General features: G+C 31.4%; 2 protein-coding genes across 4 annotated transcripts; one reads left to right on the top strand and one right to left on the bottom strand.

Annotated features, from left to right (window-relative positions):
* The first annotated feature begins 10689 nt into the window (after window positions 1-10689).
* On the top strand, window positions 10690-15097 carry LOC150037086 (PHAF1 protein At3g51130). 2 transcript variants are annotated; one of them, XM_090312190.1, is made up of 14 exons: window positions 10690-10995; window positions 11235-11317; window positions 11527-11601; window positions 11968-12035; window positions 12117-12222; window positions 12321-12381; window positions 12474-12640; window positions 12718-12780; window positions 13398-13445; window positions 13781-13894; window positions 13998-14088; window positions 14174-14244; window positions 14541-14645; window positions 14804-15097. In XM_090312190.1, exons 1-14 carry the CDS (start codon window positions 10899-10901, stop codon window positions 14849-14851), a joined length of 1197 nt encoding a protein of 398 aa, XP_090168316.1. In that variant the 5' UTR covers window positions 10690-10898; the 3' UTR covers window positions 14852-15097. The 2 variants fall into 2 exon arrangements, with proteins under 2 accessions (XP_090168316.1, XP_090168317.1); XM_090312191.1 differs by having other exon boundaries at window positions 14742-15097.
* Window positions 15098-15321: 224 nt separating this feature from the next.
* LOC150037085 (B-box zinc finger protein 18-like) lies at window positions 15322-16963 on the bottom strand. 2 transcript variants are annotated; one of them, XM_090312192.1, is made up of 4 exons: window positions 16482-16963; window positions 16269-16365; window positions 16047-16162; window positions 15322-15759 (listed from the first exon to the last, which is right to left on the bottom strand). In XM_090312192.1, the coding sequence occupies exons 1-4, from the start codon at window positions 16572-16574 to the stop codon at window positions 15559-15561; spliced, it is 507 nt and encodes a 168-aa protein (XP_090168318.1). In that variant the 5' UTR covers window positions 16575-16963; the 3' UTR covers window positions 15322-15558. The 2 variants fall into 2 exon arrangements, with proteins under 2 accessions (XP_090168318.1, XP_090168319.1); XM_090312193.1 differs by having other exon boundaries at window positions 16047-16141; window positions 16482-16712.
* Window positions 16964-21456: the final 4493 nt, after the last annotated feature.

Raw genomic sequence — 21456 nt, 5'->3', positions numbered from 1 at the left:
AAGTTTTATTGGAAATGTTTTAAATCAATATCACTTAATTTAGATGTTAGATGAATGTATATTATATTTATATGAATTCTCTAAATTTTTAAAATTATGTATAATAATTCTCTAAATTTTTAATTGTATATCTAATAAGTTTCTTACAAATGTCTAACATATCCATAAACTCTCAATTTTGTATCCAATAAATTTAAGATATATTCACATTTTAAAAAATTAATTATTATATTGGACAAGAAAAGGTTAATTTTGTATATAATTGAGCCGAATTTTTAAATAGTTAATGGATAGTACATTGGTTTTTTCCCTAAACAAAATGTCCGGCTATTAGACAAATTTAAACTTTATATATGATATAACAATTAATTGTTAACATTTTTTAATATATATATATATTTATATGTAAGAGACTTCTATTGAATATAAACTTAAAATCATAAAAATTTATTACGCATAAAAAAAAAAAATCAACGACCTGTTATACACATTTTAAAGTTTAGGGACCATATATAGACATCGATTTAGAGTTTCGTAAGCTAAACTTCTGATCTGGTATGAAACTGTGTTCTCCCAGAAGTTTTGGATACGCCATTGGTTGAAAAATTAGTTGTCCTTAGAATCAAGTTCAAAATATCGATGTAGATGGAAATATCGAGATCCCGATTTTATGAAAATATCGATATTGATGAAAATTTCAAAGAACGTTGGGAAAAATAGATATATATATATGAACTGAATACATTAGCAAACTAATTACACCTTAATTATAATATTCAAACTCAATGTAAACCAGATGATCTAATAAGACTTATATGAAATTAATCAAAGACTTGAAAGAACCTCAAAACCTTTGGAAACTCAAAACGTAGTCGAGGTACACTTCTAATAAGCATTGTCCTGAAGACAATTATTCACTCTGCATGAGCGGTAAGCAAACTACAGCAACCGTCCTAGCAGGATACAAAGACTAACATTGGTAGAACTGCAACCTTGAACTACTCGGATATGCAGAACTCTTTGGATACTTGCCCCTCAACTCATGACAAAATCAAAAGAAAGAAATAAATGAGATAATTCTTCAATTTTAGATGAGATACTACAAATGAAGAAACGAGTTGCTATTTATAGGCTAACAACTTAGTAACTTTTCAAAATATAAAATAAAATCAAATAAATACAAAATTGAAAAATTTGTTAAATTTAACTTAATTGAGTTGTTATTTGACAAAAATTAAACATAACTCATTCAAATTGAAAAAACTACAAATTTAACTTTTACACACGTTAAATTTGTACCTAAAACATCGTTTTGATTTGAAGTTTTAATCCAATTTGGAAGTTTCTAAACAATGAATTTAATCTACACAATTAAATCCATTTTTATGTTTCAAACATTCACCAAATATTCACTATCTGTCACTATATATATATATATATATATCCAACAAAAAATTTTATAGAAATTGATGGAAATTGTTATAATTAGTTGATGAAACTTTGATTGTGGTTAAATTGGATTATGGTTGACCATTTTTAATCATCATTTTTATAAATTAAGACCACATTTATATGTATATTGTAAAATATTTGTGTAAATGTCGATATCTGAGCATGAATTAAAAAAATGAAATAGAAAAATAATTACAAAATAATATCAAATATTGGTAATTAATTGAAAAATTAAAGAATGTGAGATATTTGCATACACAATCATTGTAAATTGTTTATTATAAAATGAAATGGATACAAAAATGAAAAACCATAACATTAAACCTACATAATACAACATAATAAGAATATAGAAACTACAATATTAAACATAAAAGTGATACAAAAAAACATAACAATAAACATAACACAGCATAATGGAAAAGAAAGAAGAAAAAAAAAACTACAACTAAATAAAGCTTGAACGAAAATGAGAGGAGTATTAGAGAATTTACATCCATTCAAGACTGAGGTGAAATGACATGAAAATTATTTGAATAAAGTAGAAAATAAATATATGTTATTTTTCTCAATGTCAGTTTTTTGATAAAAGAAAAAAAGACTCCGAACAATTCGATTTTGAGATGAAATGATGTGACAATTCAATGAAAAATGTTTGAATGTAGTTAAAAATAGATATATGTTTTTTTTGGGTTGTTTTTAAATACAGAAAAATGAATCAAAATATTTATAAAATATAGTAAAATTTTAGAACTATCAATGATAGATGCTATAGTGACATTGATAGACACCGATAGAAATCTATCAATGTCTATCATTAATAGTTCTAAAATTTTGCTATATCTTGTAAATATTTTCAATCGTTTTATCATTTGAAACAATTTCCTTTTTTTTTTCCTCACTTTTGATTTCTTAAAAACAAAAACTTTGGATGGTATAAGAAACGAAACTCACGTTGATTCAATTTTGAGATTAAATAATGTAAAAAATTAATGAAAAAAACATTTGAATTAAATTAAATATAAATACATAGTTTCTTGAAAATAATTTTTTTTTAGGGTAAAAGAGAAAAAAATACTTTCATTAAGCCATCATAGCTAATTGTTTTCAAAAAATTTTTTTAAAAAAACTCGAAATTTTGATGGAAATCTCGAAATTTCAAAAAATTCGGACAAATTGAAATTCTCCCCTACCAAAATTTCAAGCCTATTAAAATCTCAAAATTCGACCGGAATTTTTCACTATACTTAGAACTTTGAGTCTCAATCTGAAATGCTTTGGAGGTTGGATTTGCAAACATAAGTTGAATGTGGAAACACATATAAGAGGAGTATTATATGAAGAGAAAACACACACAAAAAAAAAAAGGAGGAAAAAAAAAATTCATCTCCTAAAACCTTGCTTGCTAAAACTTAAATAGTATTTATTATAAATATGTTAAATTAGGTGTAATGTAGATGCCTATGTCTATTGGTCATGTGTCACTTATCAATTATCCATGTGTCTCAATATTACACACTATTAGTGTCTATGTAATCTACTTTTTACATACCAATTGCATATAAATAGTGGCATTTGGTGGATTTTGAAAGACACACATTGGGCAAATTCCATGAAAATTAGAGAAAGTGGAGAATTTAGAGAAATTTCTTATTTTATATTTGGTTAATTTATATATTACACTTAATTTATTTTAATATTTATTTATTTTATTATTATATTATATTAACTTATTTTAATATTATATTTTATCGGTATCTGTGATTTGTGCTCCTCAAGTTCACAACACGTTATCAGCACGAGTTTCTTTCATTCCCCCATCCCTGAAGGTAGGTTCTAAAGGTATGTCAGTTGCTTCCTCTTCGTTATAATTAATAAATTAAATGTTGTTTTACATATTTGATATATATTAAATTTCTAATATAAATAAAATATTTTGTAATAGTGTTACTATGAAAAATATTATAATATTAACATTTGATATTAATAGTAATAATTATTTATCATTAGTGCTTAATGCCAAAATACACTTGGATGCCATAAAAATTTGATCATCAGAAAACATTTTTTCTTCCTAATGCTATCCTGGTAACGCTACGAATACGGCCCGCTTTGTGGAATGGTTACAAGTGTTGTAACTGGCCATAGATGGTCTGATTCTGATCATTCGAGTGGGGACGTGCGAGCGGGGGCGTCCTATACAAAGAGTTTGTATAAGACCTAACCACGAAGTGTTAACGTCTCGTTATATAACATCGTTCATGACAGAGACTTCACTTCACTAGGATGACCATAGGTAACATAACCTCAATCCTGAGTGAGTTGGGAACTCCTGCCATTGAGGGCGGTCCTTTGATTTGCATGGATGTAAGTGGCCAGTTCACCGACTCAAACCTACCACTTCGGGGATTCATTTGATTTGGGAGCTGGGAACTCAGCTACACAAGATGGAATTCACTCCTTCCCTGAAGCAGGGTAAGTAGATAAATTACTCCCAAGTAGGACTATGTTGTATTGTTCATTAGAAGAATCAATGGTACTTAAGGAGTGAGATGTAACTACAGGGGAAAAACGGTAAATTGGCCCAGCTGTACTTACGAGTTTGTATAAGACCGAACCACGAGATGACTAGATTTTGTATATAACGCTGTTGATACTAGATACTTACATCTCACCTAAACGTCCATAGGTGATACGACCTCAATCTTGAGAGTTTTGGGAACTCCTGCCTTCGAGGGCGGACCTTTAATTAGTATGGGTGAGAGTGGCCAGATTGCAAACTCAACATGCCTACCTTTTTGGGGACATGTTTGATCTGGGAGCTGGGAACTCAATCCACAAGATGAAATTTACTCCTTTCCCGATGCAGGGATAAGTAGAGAGATTGTTCCCTTAAGGGCTGATTCCGGGACTTGAACATAGTGGCCACAACTTATATTTGGAAGAGAGGACTCAGTCATAGTAGGACTATGACTTATGTTCATTAGAGGGATCAGTGGTACTTAAGGAGTAAGATGTAACTATAGGGACAAAACAGTAAATTGATCCAACTGTACTTAAAAGTATCTATGAAGGGTTATCATACTGATGATTGGTTATATCCAATGGACATAGAAATATATATGTGGTAAGAAGATTTCAGTTGTCGGTCTTTAGTGGAATGCCTGGCAATTAACGGATGGTGGATCTCGTGGCTAAAGAGTTTAGTCAGCTATTCACGTACCGTTGGAGCTTTGGGCCATAGGTCCATAAGATCCCCTTGGTAGCTTGGATACAAGTTGAGAATCAATTTTTGAGTCAGTTTGAAATGTTCAAATTGATAAGAGGGAGTTCGATTATATATGATATAATTGAACTGGTTAATTATATATGATATAATTGAACTGGTTAATTATATATGATATGATTGACTATTTATGAGCAATTTGTGTAGGCTCAACTTACTATTGATTAGTTATATCCGTGGACATAGAAATGAAGGAAATCAGACATGAGAATTTTCATGAGCAGCGGAATGATCGTTCCAAATTCCATTCGAAATTGAACACACACAATTACAGTACATGAAACGGAATCTTACAAGTCATGCACAATACGAAATTACAGCATGCTTAACAAAGAGATCGAGAGAAAAATTATACATACCTTTTAAGACTCATCTTCAAACTCCCTCGACCATAAATACTCGTTCAATCTCTAAGACTGCAACACACGAACGCTCGAACACAGCGAACACAAACTCAACGATCTCCAAGATCACGAACCCGACGAACGGCCTTAAAAAAACCTCAACCTCAACCTCAGTCGAGTTGAGTAAGACACCACCACAATAGCTACCTTGGTATTCTCGATATGAGAATCAAGAAGTGTGGGCTCTGTGTGGACTTGGTTAGAGGAAGAGACCGAAAGAGTAACAATCGTGTAAACGATTGAGCAAGTGAAAGATGACAACAGTCTATCGTATAGACAAATGCCCAATCGTTTAGAAGAAGGCAAGCTATCGTATAGCAAAAGCCCCGCGATCGTCTAGTTACGACTAGCGAAGTGAACTATCGTGTAGTGTCACTCCACGATCATTTAGTCTCTCTTCAGCTATCGTTTAGTGAATCAAATTCACTTGACAGTAAAACCATGAGTTCCTTCCGAGAATAGAAACTCTCACAAAACCTACTAAATTTAGGAAAACATTTTTCCTTTTATCTCACGGTTACCATGAAATCACCAATAACCTCTCACTCAATTGGTTATTAGAGAAAAAGAGATAATTATCCAATAATTAATATTATTATAAATATATATGATAACCAACTTACTATATTATATTTATAGCCTATAGTTTTAATATTTCATCTCATGAAATATATAAACCATAGTTCTTTTTCTATTTCATGGTACTTAATGTAAATCTATTTACATTAATCTTCCACTTGATGTATCTCATACATCACACCGGTCATATCATATATAATCGAATTTTCTCTTGTCAATTTGAACATTTCAAATCAACACTAAGAACTGATTCTCAACTTGAATCCATTGAGTTATCAAAGGGACCTTATAGACCTATAGCTTGAAGTTCCAACGGTACGTGAATAATTGACTAAACTCTTTAGTCACGAGATCCACCATTATTTAACTATCAGTCACTTCACTAAAGACCGACAACTGCACTATTCTTACTGCAAATATATTTTGTATCCATATCAACCAATCAACAGTGTGATAACCCTTCACAGATCGCTTGTAAGTACAGCTGGGTCAATAACCGTTATGTCCCTGTAGTTACATCTAACTCCTTAAGTACCATTGATCCCTCTAATGAAAATAAGTCATAGTCCTACTATGACTAAGTCTTCTCTTCCAAAGAGAAGCTGTGGCCACTATGTTCAAGACCCGGAATCAGCCCTTAAGGGAACAATTTATCTACTTACCCCTGCTTCGGGGAATGAGTGAATTCCATCTTGTGTAACTGAGTTCCCAACTCCCAACAAATCCCTAAAAAGATAGGTATATTGAGTTGACAATCTGGCCACTCTCAACCATACTAATCAAAGGACCGCCCTCAAAGGCAGAAGTTCCCAAAACACTCAGGATTGAGGTCATCTCACCTATGGTCGTTTAAATGAGATGTAAGTCTCAAGTATCAACGGCGTTATATAAAGAAACGAATCATTTCGTGGTCCGGTCTTATACAAACTCTTTGTATAGGACACCCCCGCTTGCATGTCTCCACATGCATGGTCAGGATCTACCATCTATAGTAGTTCACAACACTTGTAAACCTCTACAAAGCGGGCTGTATCCATAGTGTCACCAGGATCAGGTATCCCTTCTTAATCCTTATACTACTGATCTATTTAGGTTATCACTCAAGACATGATCCACTTGTATATTTCATATACATGCTTAAGTTTACATACAATAACCATGGAGCTTTGTTTATTGGATATGAGTAAATGCCAAATAAAATAGCTCTTGTTTTATTCATAAATGTGTACAATTTACAAACTACGAGACTCTGGGAGAATTAGGACACCAATCCCAACAAGAAATATATTTATAGTGCGAAGAGCGCAGTTATCGATCTTAAGTAGAGTGACTAGCAGGTAATGAATGTTGGTTAATTAATCAAAAAGTTTAATTAATTAATCTCGTATCGTTAGAACTTCTAATTTGTAGATTCATTAGGCCCTCTTACTGGCTCACTAAGGATAAAGCAATGGATAATCGTTTTTTGTATAATTTGAAATGTTCAAGTCATTTAAAGAAAATTTTATATTAACATGCTTAATATAAAACATAATGTATATTGATACATTATAATACATAGTTAAGTCTGAATGTGATTTATAATTAATAATATATACAAGGAAATTGATATAATATATATTGATACATTATAATTAATTATGAATATGACTTATAATCAATAAGAGAGATAAATATTTGAATGAGATTCAAATTGACATAATATATATTGATACATTCTAATATATAGTTAATTATAAATATGATTTATAATTAATACTATATAATATATGAGAGTGATATATTTGAATAAGATTCAAATATTAATTATATGAATGCGATTCATATAAATGCTATAGGTTAAAATTAATATGAGTAAGATTCATATTAAAACTATAAATTATATGAGAGAGTTGCATTTTAATATGATTAAGGTGCATATTATATGATTCTTTGATTAATACTTAATTAATCAACCATAATATAAACTTAATATTATATTATGAACATAATATTGATATTATAATAAAACAACTCCTCACTACAGGGGAGTTATTCTTCATCACCTAGATAGGAGTTAGAGTAACTCCCATCTCTTCCCTCTTGATTTTTGGTTTGAATTGAGATTTTAGATAGCGCCTGGAAAACAATGTAAAAGTTCACAAAAAAAGTTTCTCTCCCAAGAACTCCCACTTTCTCTCTAAAACACTCTATGCCTTTCGGTTCTCCCAAAAACACTAAAGGAGATCACACTCTCATCTCTTGTCCTCAGAATAGTAGAGGCTCCAAATGGTGTGTTTTGATCATCCAAGATGGGGTTCAAAAGAAGCTCATTTAATTGGTGTGTTTACACAAATTCTAGTAGCTTCAAGGAACCGGTCTATCTACTCCTCTATGTAGAAGACATGTTGCTGGCCGAGAGATCCAAAGAAGAATTGAAGCACGTGAAAATGCTTATTAAAAGAGAATTTAATACGAAAGACCTGGAGGAGTCAAGAAGGATCCTAAGCATTAAGATAGAAAGTGACGGAAAACAGCGCAGATTGCTTATTAGTCAATCTGAATATTGTTCAAAGATATTACAGAGGTTCAAGATGGAGGATGCTAAGCTAGTAAGTATTCCTCTTGCTCCTCACTTCAAGCTTTCAACTACCAATAGTCCAAAAAGCACAGATGAAGAGCATTTGAACCATATGAAGGTTGCCCCTTATTCTCAAGTAGTGGGATCTCTCATGTATCTTATGACTTTTACAAAACCAGACCTATCCTATGCAACAAGTATGGTTAGTAGGTATATGGCAAACCCCGGTAGAAGACATTGTAAAGAGTCAAGTGGATACTAAGGTATCTATGTTCATCCAAGGAGGCAAAAGCCTTATATAAACAGAATGAGTCATCCAACGATGAAGTTTATGGTCATATAGATGCAGACTATGCAGAGGAATTGGACAAAAGATGTTCCCTATTAGGCTATGTTTTCCTATGGGGGAACAATTTGATCAATTGGAAAGCTACATTGCAACCTGTTGTAGCCCTTTCCACAACAAAGGCTGTGATCATCGCATTGCCTGAGGCTATAAAGGAAGGTTTGTGGCTGAAAGGTTTACTAAACGATTTCAACATAACACAAATAAAATCAGAATCTATTGTGATAACCAAAGGATAATATACCTATATAAGAATCAATAGTTTCATAATAGAACCAAGCATATTGACATCAAATATCATTTCATCAGACAAGAGATTGAGAAAGGGGAAGTCGAGGTAGTGAAGATTCATACATCTAATAATGCAACTGACATGCTAACCAAAACTGTTCCCTTAAACAAGTTTGGCAAATGCTTGGACCTTCTCAGGTTCGAGTTATCTGAAAAAGGTTAGCTTAAGTCAGCTCAGTGAAGCAAAGAGGGAAGGAACTTTGGATGCTTACAAAGATGGAGATTATTACAGAAATACTTGAAATCAAGAAGTAGAACAGTGCAACTAGCAATTGAACCGTCGTCGACCTCTTTCTGTTAAGTGTTGTAACCACCAGAGCTTCATCGTTGACCGAATCGCCTGCACATATATAAACAAAATTGAATGTGAGATTAATGTAAGAGTGAATAAGAAATCGAGAGAGCAAGACATTCGTTCTGTAATACTTTGAAGAGTAATAAAAGAGAACCTCCCAATTTGCACAGTGGATGTAGGCCTTTGGCCGAACCACTTAAACTCTTGTGTCTTTTCTTCTTACCTCTACTATCGTTTAGATTTTTCTAAGGTATCGTTTACACGATTGTGTAGTTCCTATAGCATTGTGTACACGATCGTTTAGCTATGCGCTCAATCGTCTATACGATCGTTTAGCTCTGCTTTCAATCGTCTATATGATCGTTTAGCTCTTCAGCTGTCGTCTATACGATAGTCTAGCTTTAGTCAACTGTCGTCTACGCGATCATCTAACACTTCCTCCAATCGTTTACTTAATTGAACTATCGTTTAGTTCTTGGTGCATCATACACATCATGCACTTTTGGTAAATGATAAAAGGATTTCAAGCTTCAACATATTATCTTCCCTGACTCTTGAATTGTTATCGACCGTTATATCTGAGTGTATTGTGATTATTAACGTGAAGATCTTGTCATTTGGGACAACATATAGCTTTATTGATAGATGGCAATCTTTATCTTTTACCTACAAGAACGATAACTTAGAGATTATTGTAACCTCTTATTTGGCACTCTAGAACGACAGTAACAATAAAGTTAAAGGTATTGAAGTACCTCTTCCATCAATTAAGGTGTCTTGGATTATAAAATACTGTGAAAGCTTATGGGCATCGTTCTTAAACCATAAAGTGATTGAGAAGCCTAATGTTGTTGATCATTACCAAAAGCTTGGTCTCTTCCTCCGTCTGATTAGTTCAAAATCAATATCGATGTCATGTCGTGCTCTTCTTTTCACTCAATTGGTTGGGCATTGTTATTAGTTCCAATCTGGGATCTATTTCGACAATTTCGGCAATCCATAATCAAAATGACTTTGATGCTCCTCTTACAATTAAGGAAGGTTTAAAGGTAGCCTCTTATTTGAAATGCTAAAATATAATCATTGAATCAGATTGACTATCAGTAATCAACCTAATTTTGGGAAAATCCTCTTCTAAAGTTGAAATTGCTTGTTGGATTAAAGAAATATGATCCTTGCAGAGTAGGTTTAACTCTTGTCTCTTCTCCTTCATCCCTTGGTCTTGTAATGGCCTAGCAGACAACATTGCTAGATTTGCAAAGGAAGACCTTAAAAGCTCCTTGTGGTTGAACAATCTTTCCAATATTTTTCTTCGATTGGTTGCTAAAGATTGTAATTTGATTTTGCCCTTCTAATAAATTGAGGTACTTTTATTTCAAAACTCAAAACATGAGGAGAAAAAGATTGTTTTTTTTAAAATAAAATAAAATAAAAACTGAAAAGTAGCGTAAAAACACAAATTAAGAAATTAAAATTGATTTTATATATGTAGGCATTAATTTCGGTTGCCCATGTTTTGGAGTTAGCGTGGGAAGTGGTAAGACCAAGAAGCGTATTTCCGAACTGTGCGATACAAAACTTGGCATTAGAAATCTGAATTCTCACCACCTGTCTTGCTCGAATCGCGAAACCCACGGAACAGAGAAATTGAACCGTCCAATAATCCAAAACCAAACCCCCCAACGATGCATCAGAGATCTAGAAGACGCTGTGAGGGCACGGCTATGGGTGCCATCGTCCTCGATCTTCAACCCGGCCTTGGCCTTGGCCCCTTCAATCTCGGTTATTTCTCTAATTCCTCCCTTTTTCATCCTCTCTCTTTCTGATTGCTGCTTCCCTTTTGTTTTAGATGCGTAAGAATCATATTTCTCCCAACAGACCTTTCATACCATTGATTTCTATTCCCACTTTTCTGATTCTCCTTCGTTTAAGGCATAATTTTTATTATGTTGGGAGGTGTGAAGGTTTCTTGGTGCTAAAGAGATTAGGAACTTATGTGCTGCACTTGTGTTGTGTCTCAGGAATGCCAATTTGTGAAGCATTTGCACAAATAGAGCAGCGCCCTAACATCTATGACGTTGTCCATGTGAAATACTTCGACGAGGTATAGCTCTACACTGCAAATGCTGTTTGCCCATATTAGAATTAAATGCATAATCTGGTTATTACTCTGCTGGATATGCCAAAATATGAAATTTACTTCAATGCCTACTTATCTCTGATTTGCATCGTTGAATTTCACTTCTGGTTTATTTGGACGCATCTCCCCCTGCCAGTGTTTCTAATGATATGTATGACTCCTTATCATTGTAGGAGCCTCTGAAACTCGATATTGTTATCAGCTTCCCAGACCATGGTTTTCATCTTCGGTTTGACCCTTGGTCACAGGTATTTTTGTTCTCTTGCATATTCATTGAAAAATAGATGATAAGGCCTTAATGGCCTTGCTTGAACAATATATGTTCTGTAGGTTTGCACATTGTGGCTTTGAGTTATAAAGAGATAACAAGGCTTTAACTTAAATCAAATATGCATACTTTAGAATCAGATGATTGCGAGAGAGTAGACATGACTTTCATTTTAATTATGATTGTTAAAATTGTTTGAATTTATCATCATTTATCAGAGTTTCCTTCAAGTATTTTATGGGAAAGGCTGCCTGATGAAATCACATCTTCGAGCTGTCTGTTCATCTTATGTTACAAAAGTTCATTTTTGCTCCAAATTAACTCATGCTTGTTCACTACTTGCTAGAGGTTACGTCTTATTGAAATATTTGATGTAAAGCGACTTCAAATGCGATATGCTACTTCTCTGATTGGGTAGGTGATCTAACTCTCATGTAGGATGCATAAATTTTTATTTTCATTTTTTGTAAATTAGTGGTCATTACTTGATTGCAGAGGACCATCCAATCTTGCTACCTTTGTAGCTGTGTACGCACTTTTCGGGCCCACTTTTCCTGGAATTTATGACAAAGATAGGGGTGTTTACACTCTATTCTATCCAGTATGTATTTGTACTTCATGGCAGACCTCTGCAAAGTAATATAATACTCTGTCTGGCATTTATTTTTCATTGTTTATATCATCTGTTTTCTGTTGTAGGGACTTTCATTTGCATTTCCAATACCAAGCCAATATACAGATTGTTGCCATGATGGAGAAGGTATTATATCATAATTTACGTTTTCTTAGTTTTTCTATCTCTTGGATTTTGGCATTCTAAGGAGAGTAACTTGCTATTCTTAACTACCAAAGCGGAGCTACCTTTGGAGTTTCCTGATGGTACAACCCCGGTTGCATGTCGAGTCTCCATATTTGATAGTTCTACAGTAAAAAAGGTTGGAGTAGGAGCCTTAATGGATAAGGCTTCTGCTCCCCCATTGCCTGCTAACAGCCTTTATATGGAGGAGGTCCATGTTAAGGTTTGACTTCCCACTTCATCTACTACTTTATTGCTATTTGAATTGCATACCTGCTTACTTTTTTCAATTGTGTGCAGCTTGGTGATGAATTATACTTTGCTGTGGGTAGTCAGCATATTCCTTTTGGTGCATCACCACAGGTAGGTTTGTGGCTCCTTGTCATGTTTACGTTGTTTAGGTGCTTTTTATCCTGAAATACTTAGCCATATATCAGATTAGTTAAATTAGTGACATGCAAAATTTGTTTAGTATTTTGTCCTTTTCCCCCCACAAAGCTCAAAGCACATGAATTCATTTTGATTAATGAAAACCATACTATGACACTAACTAGAAGACAGAGTAAGTTAAAATGGATCTTACGTCAATACGTATTGGATGTATATATTTTAATACAAAATGCACCCTTGAGTTTGGAGGAAAATAACTTAAACTCATTCAAACGTCATCTCCAAATGTACTTTAAGCCTTTCAAACAAAAAGGGGGATTCATTTACGGGGCTCTTGATGGCGGTAGAAGACATCTATCGTTGACACGATTCCTCCTTTCTGAGTTGTTACTTCTTTTACTTTTATAGTTTTGTTGTGGTTTTTCTTTAATTTTTCATATAATTTTATGTTTCCTCCTTTTGAATTTCTAGTCATTTCAACCACGGAAAGAAATAATGTGTCCTTGTTAAAGGTTGTTTAAAGTTACCTCTTACACATTTTTGTTACTCTCCTCTCTTTCTCAAATATAGACTTGTTCAATGCTTTGCAGGATATTTGGACAGAATTAGGGCGCCCTTGTGGGATCCATCAAAAACAGGTATTCTTACATGCCTTCTTGAACTAGAAGTTGTGAGTTTCCTAAACATTGCTATGATTAATTGTTCAAAGATATTAAAATATTTTATGTTGAGCTGAATTTGCTGTAGAATTTACATTTGAAGCCTTGGGTGGGAGTGGGACAACTGCCTTCAGGTTATAAGCAATCAGGCATCTTGGGCTTAATTATACATCTAGTTAAATTTATGTACATATATCAAAATTCAAGAGTCAAGACATGCATGCACATGCCATGCATAGATGCACACGATTGTTTCTGTATATTTCTTTCTTTGATAGCCTAAAATCTTGGGAGTTTTGGTTTTTCTTGTACAGGTAGATCAAATGGTTATTCATTCTGCTTCTGATCCCCGTCCCAGGACAACCCTTTGTGGAGATTACTTCTATAACTATTTTACCCGTGGTTTGGACATCTTATTTGATGGGCAGGTACTGGATGTCTTTCTATATATTAGTGTAATGTTTCTCATGGTATTTATTAATCTTTTGAGCTTTATAGTTCTAAAGTACTGTGTTTGATTTGCACTTGCAGACTCATAAAATCAAGAAGTTTGTTTTGCATACCAATTACCCTGGTCATGCTGATTTCAATTCATATATCAAGTGCAACTTTGTAATCCATGGTCTGGACCTACATGGAACATTGGTCTCTTTCTTTAGAATTATTTCTGCCAGAGTGATTGACCATTATAGTGCTGTTTCATGCAGTTTCAGGTTCTTTTGATGAAGCGAACAGTAAAAACTCTATAACCCCTAGCACGAAGTGGGAAGATGTTAAGGTAGAATGTATTTTTCTCAAATTATTTTATCACCAGGGTCAGTTCCTTATATTTGTTTTCAGGAGCTGGTTTAGACCTGTGTCGATTGAAGCCAGATGGCACATATTTTTGTATTTAACATTTAATCATCTGTAATGGGATTCATAACTCAGTAGATATGGCTAATCATCAACAATTGCTTCCTAGATCGGAGTTCTTACACTCCTTTTCCGTGTTGAAGTGTGTTTTTTTTTTTTTTTTTGTTTTGGTGTGTGGTAAATATGGAATGTCTGACATTTATTTTCCTGTGAAACTAGGAAATCCTTGGGGATTGTGGTCGAGCTGCCATCCAAACGCAAGGTTCAACAAACAATCCTTTTGGATCTACTTTCGTCTATGGCTATCAGAATGTTGCATTTGAGGTGGGTTTTTCGAACCTTTGTTTTTATCAGTGTCTGTCTTTGCATCTACTTATCTTGAAAATCAGTCTGAAGAAAAAGAACAAACGATTTTCGCAGACATTATAAGTTGATTGCTTTATTAAAGGCAGTCTGTTAATGAGCATCAATGACATGGGCAGGTGATGAAAAATGGTTACATTGCCACAGTTACCCTCTTCAAGTCATGATGGCTTCTTACTCTTGTTCAATTTGTAATGGCTGTTTAAAGAAAATGAAGTGAGCTTTGCATATGATTAGTTCTTCAGCACTTCATTGCTGGTTTGGTTATGCGGGTTATCCAGCTTCTGTGTAAATTCTCACCTTGTATGAAGCACCAAATACTCAACTAGGCATTAATTATCATGATGGACAGCATAATGATGTACATAACTATTGATTTGTATATATATAATATGATACTGTTTCAATGAACATGTTCACGGGATCTTGTTCCTCCAGTATTGATATTTGTAGTTTGTGCCGACGACTGTAGCAATGTTGTGAATTCTCTACGACTTATTTTACACCGAGTCCAAGTGTGATTCCAAGTGTTTTCCTTCAACTAAAAGTATTTTTTCAAAACTTGACAATGTTCGTTCAGATACATTACCAAAAGTAGATTTAAAATATAGAAATACAAAGAACTAAATAAAAGCGCTTATAGATAAGAACAGGTGCCTTTGTTATAAGCATTAACTTGAAGAAAGAACAATACAGTGGAACTTGGCTTTGCCTTGGGCTCAGTTACAAAAATAAAATTTATAACGGTAGAGATAGCATTTCAACCTCATTTCCTAAACTTAAAACGTTTGAAAAATGTTTCCCACCTTAATGCTGGAAAATTCCCAAAAACAAAATTAAGCATCTTTTTTATTTTTTATTTTTTTGAAGGGCATTACATGTTTAAATCAATTACTTTATTAGGCCGCTTGGAATGCCCATCTCCATTTGAATAATCTTTTTTAACATCTGAGACCCTCAACTCTTGATGCTTCTCAATCTCACCCCTTTCTTCATTCTGGCTTCTCACTTTCTCAACTTGTTCCATTGGTTTTACATTCAGGTCCTTAACATCATTTTGTTTATCCCCTGGGAACTGCAAAATTAATAATAACCAAACAAACTTATTCCTTTGAGATTAATTATTCGTATTAGTGCATGCTAAACTGAACGACTAGTTTAGGAGATGACATTTTTATTATTATCATAATCGATTTATGTTTCTATATACAATAATCATTCATCAATCTATTTTTTCTTTTTGTCAACATAAGCATAGCTCAACTATCAATCTTCGAATTTTCGAATCTCCCAACTCGCAAATGATGCAAAATCCAAGAGAAAAAACATTGCATTGTAGGATTTGATTAAAAAATCACAAACCTCAACTCTCTGCCTCAGCCGAAGATATCTCTTGTGCATTCTTTTACCTCCAACATGAACAATCACGTCGCATTGTAAACACAAGGAACTACCATCTATCTCACAGTAAAAGAAAGCTGCAAATTACATCATTAATTTCCCACAGAACAATCGTTAAACCATCCAAACCCTCACCCAAAAAAAAAAGAAGAAAAATTACAACAACAATATATATAATTATACCTGGTGCATTTTCACATATATCACAGCGAGGAACTTCACTTGGATTTGCTAGGCCAACCCTTACATGACGGCTCGCTAGCTTATTGCACATGTGTACCTTTCCCAAATACATATAAAATAATCCAAAAATTAACAAAAAACACTTGCAAAAATCATGAGAATAAACGTAATACACACACTTGTTGCTTTTAATAACAATAATAATAATACAACCTTTGTATCACAAGTTGCACAAAGGGCAGCCTCATCAGCAGCACAAAACAAAGTTGCTGCAGCACTTTCACAAGAATCACAAAGTATCCTCATTTCAAAACTGATCGCTTTTATCCTCACTCATTGCCACACCCCCCACAAACATAAAAACAAGAAAAGATCAAAACTTTACGTTCATTCTCAAAAACCCACCTCATGAAAAACACACATATACATAACACTCTAGATCGATCAAATTAAAACCTGAAAAAAGTAACAAGGGTGTCTTAAAAATTGGATCTTTTTGATCGTTGATGATGATGTTTGTCTTCTTTCTTTTGGTGTCGGCTGCTGCTGTTAGGTTATATAACAATAATGCAAAACAATGACACACACAATAATAGAGAGAGAAAGAAGAAGAAGAAGATGATGATGATGAAGAAGATAATATAATATAAAAGAGAAAGGATAAAAAGGAAGGAGGTGGGTGGAATTGTCAGCAAGAGGAGGGTTCGAGAAAAAGAAGGAATTAATAAGAAGTGAAAGATTTGGTTTGTGTCGACGTCTTGAATTTCTTGGAGTAATTTTGTATTGGAAAATTGATGATTCATTAACCACATAAATTTTGAAAAAGGATGAATGTCATTGAAATGGAAAATGGCTCGTGGTTTAATTTCAGCCACCACTTGCTGTTCCTTCATATCTTAAATGGGACCCATTCCCGACCCAGGTTTTTATTTTACCTCAACCATATGAATGCCACGTGTATTACAGCAAAAAAAAAAATTAAAAAAATTGATATGATATGATTTGATTCGATATTTGTGGTGACAAAAATATGTTAAAAAGGAAAATGGAAATCATAATTCATATGCATCCACTTGTTTTATGTTTTATGTTTTCAAAGGTTTAGATTTTTTGATAGGTAAGGGGATTGATTGGCTTGGCTTTCTTGGCATTGACAAGAGTTGCCATTGAATGGGAAGTGTTTTGTACCATCAATGTCAAAGACAGCATGTAAATTTAATTAATAATAATGTTGTTGTTTTGTAACATGCTCCCTAGGTTTTCTTTCCACTTATGTGAGTCATTTTAATCCTATGATTTGGATGACAGAAATATATATGAGATGATCATACTATATGGATATCAAAATTTCTCTGAGGGTGAGGATGAAGATGATGAGATGGGATTCATAATAATATGCATTTTTTTTGGATTATTTAACTTTTATCTTCTTTCAAACACGACCCCTTTATATTCTGACTACTTCATTTATTGTAGAATGGAGGATCAAACTTTCTAATTTCACGTTTGATCTAAAGAACGCAAACGATGCTTTATCATTTTTTTTTATAGAAGATTCAAACAACCTAGTTCCTCTTTTTTTTTTTTTTTTGAGATTATAATCTCTTAACCAATTAAACTATACTCATGTTGACAAACGATCGAATAGGCTAAAGAAGTTACTTGTTAGCAAACTATATGGTTGGAAAAAAATATAAGCATATGCATTTTTTAAATAATAATAAATAATATGTTAGCAGTGAAATGTTATAATATTAGATATATCTTTATCCATTATCTATTTTTATACCGTTCACCAGTTTTTTAATTAGAGCTGGGCTATAACAAATTATTTTATTTTCTATTTTTTAAAACTTTGAGTTTTTTCTTATATTATTAGTTAATTTATGAAATTGTTTTTCTTATAGAATTTAAATAATCATTATCTTGTAATATTGTATTGTAGTTATATTACATGTTTAGTCCTTAAGATTTTTAACAGACGTTTATAAAGTTTCTAAACTTTTAAATTTGTATCAAGTCTTTGACATATCTAAAAATTTTAAAAATTAATCAACCTATTTAATTTTATGTCTAACATGATTGATTAATGAGAATTTTCAACTTTTTATCTAATATATATTTTTTTTTTTTTTAAAGAACGTGGAATAAATGAAGGACCCAAAGTCATGATTTAGGGAGACTATTTGATGCTTCACTTAGCATCATTTAAATAAACTAAATGGCATTAACGTGCGTTGCATGTGTAAAAATTATATTACAAATTTATTTTTACAATTATTTTTAATGTATTTTTCACAAAAATAATAATACAGAATTAATAAATATTTATGGGTTTAATTGGTTCATTAGTTCACTTAAAATAATTCAAACCAACCCGACTAATTATTAACTTTAAAATGTATATATATTTTTTTCTTATGATACAATTATATACACATATATTTATTAAAGTTTTATTTAATTTCATTATTTTTTAATAATTTATTCTCCAACCACTCCTAAAAATAATATTTTTAAAATTTTGTAAAAAAAATTCATTATGCAAATTGAAATTGAGTTGATAATCTCAACCCAATATATCAAAATAATTAGATCAAAATTTTACGTATTAATATTTTGTTTCTTTTTAGAATAAAAACTGAAATAAATGGCTCGAGTAACCCGAACCAATTTAACCCTAAATGTTTCGTAGTTGGGTTGGGTTTGATTCATTTTTTAATAAAGTTATTTGGGTTGAAGAAATTTATAAACCGAACAATTAGGTTCGATCTAAAAAATTCTTCAACCCAACTCATGAACGTTCCTACTTATAAATTCAATTGTGGTCTAAAAAAAATGAAAAAAAATATAAAAAAGAATTTCAATGCAAAATTTTAATTTTTAAAATATAATGAATTCTAAGGAAGTAAAAAAAGTTGACATTATCCAATTGAACACAAAAAGGAAACACAAATATTTGTTTAGCTTAACAATGAATTTCTTTACAAATGCATTAAATAGGAGTACAAGGTAGGCAAGATGTATGTTATAATGGACTTTTTTTAGGAGATGAACTATTTATTTTTTTTAGTTTAGGAATTTAAAAATGTTAATAAATATACTTTAAAATTTTTATAATTAAAAAGAATAAGAACTTTTGTATATGTCTGTAAAAAAAAAAATAAAAAAATATAAAAAATACCAATTTGTAAGGGAAATAAATTGCAGTGCAATAAAGAATTTTTAAAAATTAGAAAACATTAAAATTTATGTGGTTATGAAATTAATTAGGTCTAAATTATAAAATAAAACAAATTATTAAATTAAAATTAAAATAATTAAATGATTAATATATACTTAAATTAGTCGATTCAATTTGAAACAAAAAAGATCAAGATTCCTTGTTTAAGAATTGCATATTAAAATATGTAATTGCTACAAGAAATGCAAGATACGTCGTACCAATGAATAACCTTATTTTTTCATTATGAAACTTGAAAAATTTTGTCAATATCAACCTAGCTCAATCGTCATAAGATTTAAAAAGATTAATAGTGATGTTTTATATTATTATAATAGAATAAATATTTGAAAGGTAAAGAAAAATGATTGAGTTAATTAATTATAGTTATGTGTCTAATAAATAATAAATACCCTTCAAAATTTCACATCCACCTAGATTATGTAACCATCACATTTATTATTTGTAATTATTTTGCAAATTTCGTACTCATTATTTGTAAGATGTGGGATGATTTTTTAAAAATATTTCATAATATAAAATAACAAAGCAAGGTACATACTGAAAATTTTGAAACAGTCGTTTGGAAAAAAATAGTAGAAGATGATTCTTTAGCAAAAACACTTTTAAGATAATAAGATTGTGATTTTATGGATAAATAAGGAAATATAATCATGTGCTACAAAATGAATTTAAACAAAAAAAAATTGAAAATTATAAAATTTCATAAAAAGAATCATGTTTATATATATATATATATATATATATATATATTATTTATTTTTCATTATATTATTATATTATTTTAAAAAAAAAAACTAAATACATCATAAGAAAGAATATTTATACATTTAACTCGAATCCGTCCATGTTAAAAAAAAAATCTCAAAGCACTCTTTCTATATAATAATAATAAAAATAATAAAACTCAAAGCATTTTTTGTGTTTTAATTTTCTTACTCCTTTACACATGTATATCTTCAAGTTTTTCTCTTAAATTACAAAATATTAACATCTTTAAAAAAAAAAATACAAAGCATTAACATATTACAACACACAAGTAAAGCCAAAGATGAAGGAAAGATTAATATCGATATTATAATAGAAGTTATAAGGCAAAACAAAACAAGTCCAAAGGATTGTTTACAAAATATTATACGTGTTGGAAATGCGATCAAAGTCCCACATTGATTAGATAAGAGGAGAATCATAGGTATATAAGTGAGAATTACTATCTCCATTGATATGAAGTATTTTGGGGTGAAACCAAAATAAATCCAATTCACGAAGCCTTTTGGAATCTCGTCATTAAATATAAATTTAGAAATTACATTATTGAAACAAGGACATAAAAACTTTTCATATTTTTCTAACATCTTTATCTCTTATATTCTTAAAAAATAAAAAATAAATAAACATATGGATCTCTTAAATAATATGTTAGGTATTGAGGTGAGAATTTGAAAAGACAACCCATAGTTAATGTAATGCTAATTTTCTTTTTTTATATCAAATAAATCATAAATTAATCCATTTCTTTTAAACAGCCCATGGATATGTGGGTTTTTTTTCTTTTTAATTATATATAAAATTAATAATTTGCAACATAAGAATTATCTTAAAATATAGAAAAATATTGTAAATTTAAGATTTATTGAAGTGACAAATTAGTCTAAAAATGATTCTCCCACAAACTATTTTTTAAGATAATATGATATGATACATTAGAAAAACCTAATGCAGTTTTTAAGATAATCGTGTAAGAAATATCCTCCACAAATTCTTAAAAGAATTTGGTCGTTGGAGAAGTGAAATATAATGGTCCTTATCACAAATGATTATTTTGATATTTGTATTTCAAAATAAAGTAGTACAACTATTTTAGGTTTCATGATTTATTTATTTATTATTATTTTTTTAATCGACCTTGTTGACTATTCTCATTAGTTTGGTATAATAAAGAAA

This window comes from Benincasa hispida, chromosome 3, assembly GCF_027475165.1.
Source record: "Benincasa hispida cultivar pf3 chromosome 3, pf3_genome.v1.1, whole genome shotgun sequence".
Taxonomy (NCBI): Eukaryota; Viridiplantae; Streptophyta; class Magnoliopsida; order Cucurbitales; family Cucurbitaceae; genus Benincasa; species Benincasa hispida.
The sequence above is the reverse complement of the archived record's forward strand: the minus strand, read 5'-3'. Positions and strand labels throughout refer to the sequence as shown.

What these genes read in the sequence shown, in the direction of transcription:
- LOC150037086 (XM_090312190.1), top strand. Translation starts at nt 10,899, where the DNA reads ATGCATCAGAGATCTAGAAGACGCTGTGAGGGCACGGCTATGGGTGCC. An exon ending in TTTACACTCTATTCTATCCA is followed by an intron (nt 12,223 to 12,320) that starts GTATGTATTTGT and finishes TTTCTGTTGTAG; the next exon opens with GGACTTTCATTTGCATTTCC. An exon ending in ATCAGAATGTTGCATTTGAG is followed by an intron (nt 14,646 to 14,803) that starts GTGGGTTTTTCG and finishes TGACATGGGCAG; the next exon opens with GTGATGAAAAATGGTTACAT.
- LOC150037085 (XM_090312192.1), bottom strand. Translation starts at nt 16,574, where the DNA reads ATGAGGATACTTTGTGATTCTTGTGAAAGTGCTGCAGCAACTTTGTTT. An exon ending in GTGCAACTTGTGATACAAAG is followed by an intron (nt 16,366 to 16,481) that starts GTTGTATTATTA and finishes TATTTGGGAAAG; the next exon opens with GTACACATGTGCAATAAGCT. An exon ending in TATATGTGAAAATGCACCAG is followed by an intron (nt 16,163 to 16,268) that starts GTATAATTATAT and finishes TGTAATTTGCAG; the next exon opens with CTTTCTTTTACTGTGAGATA.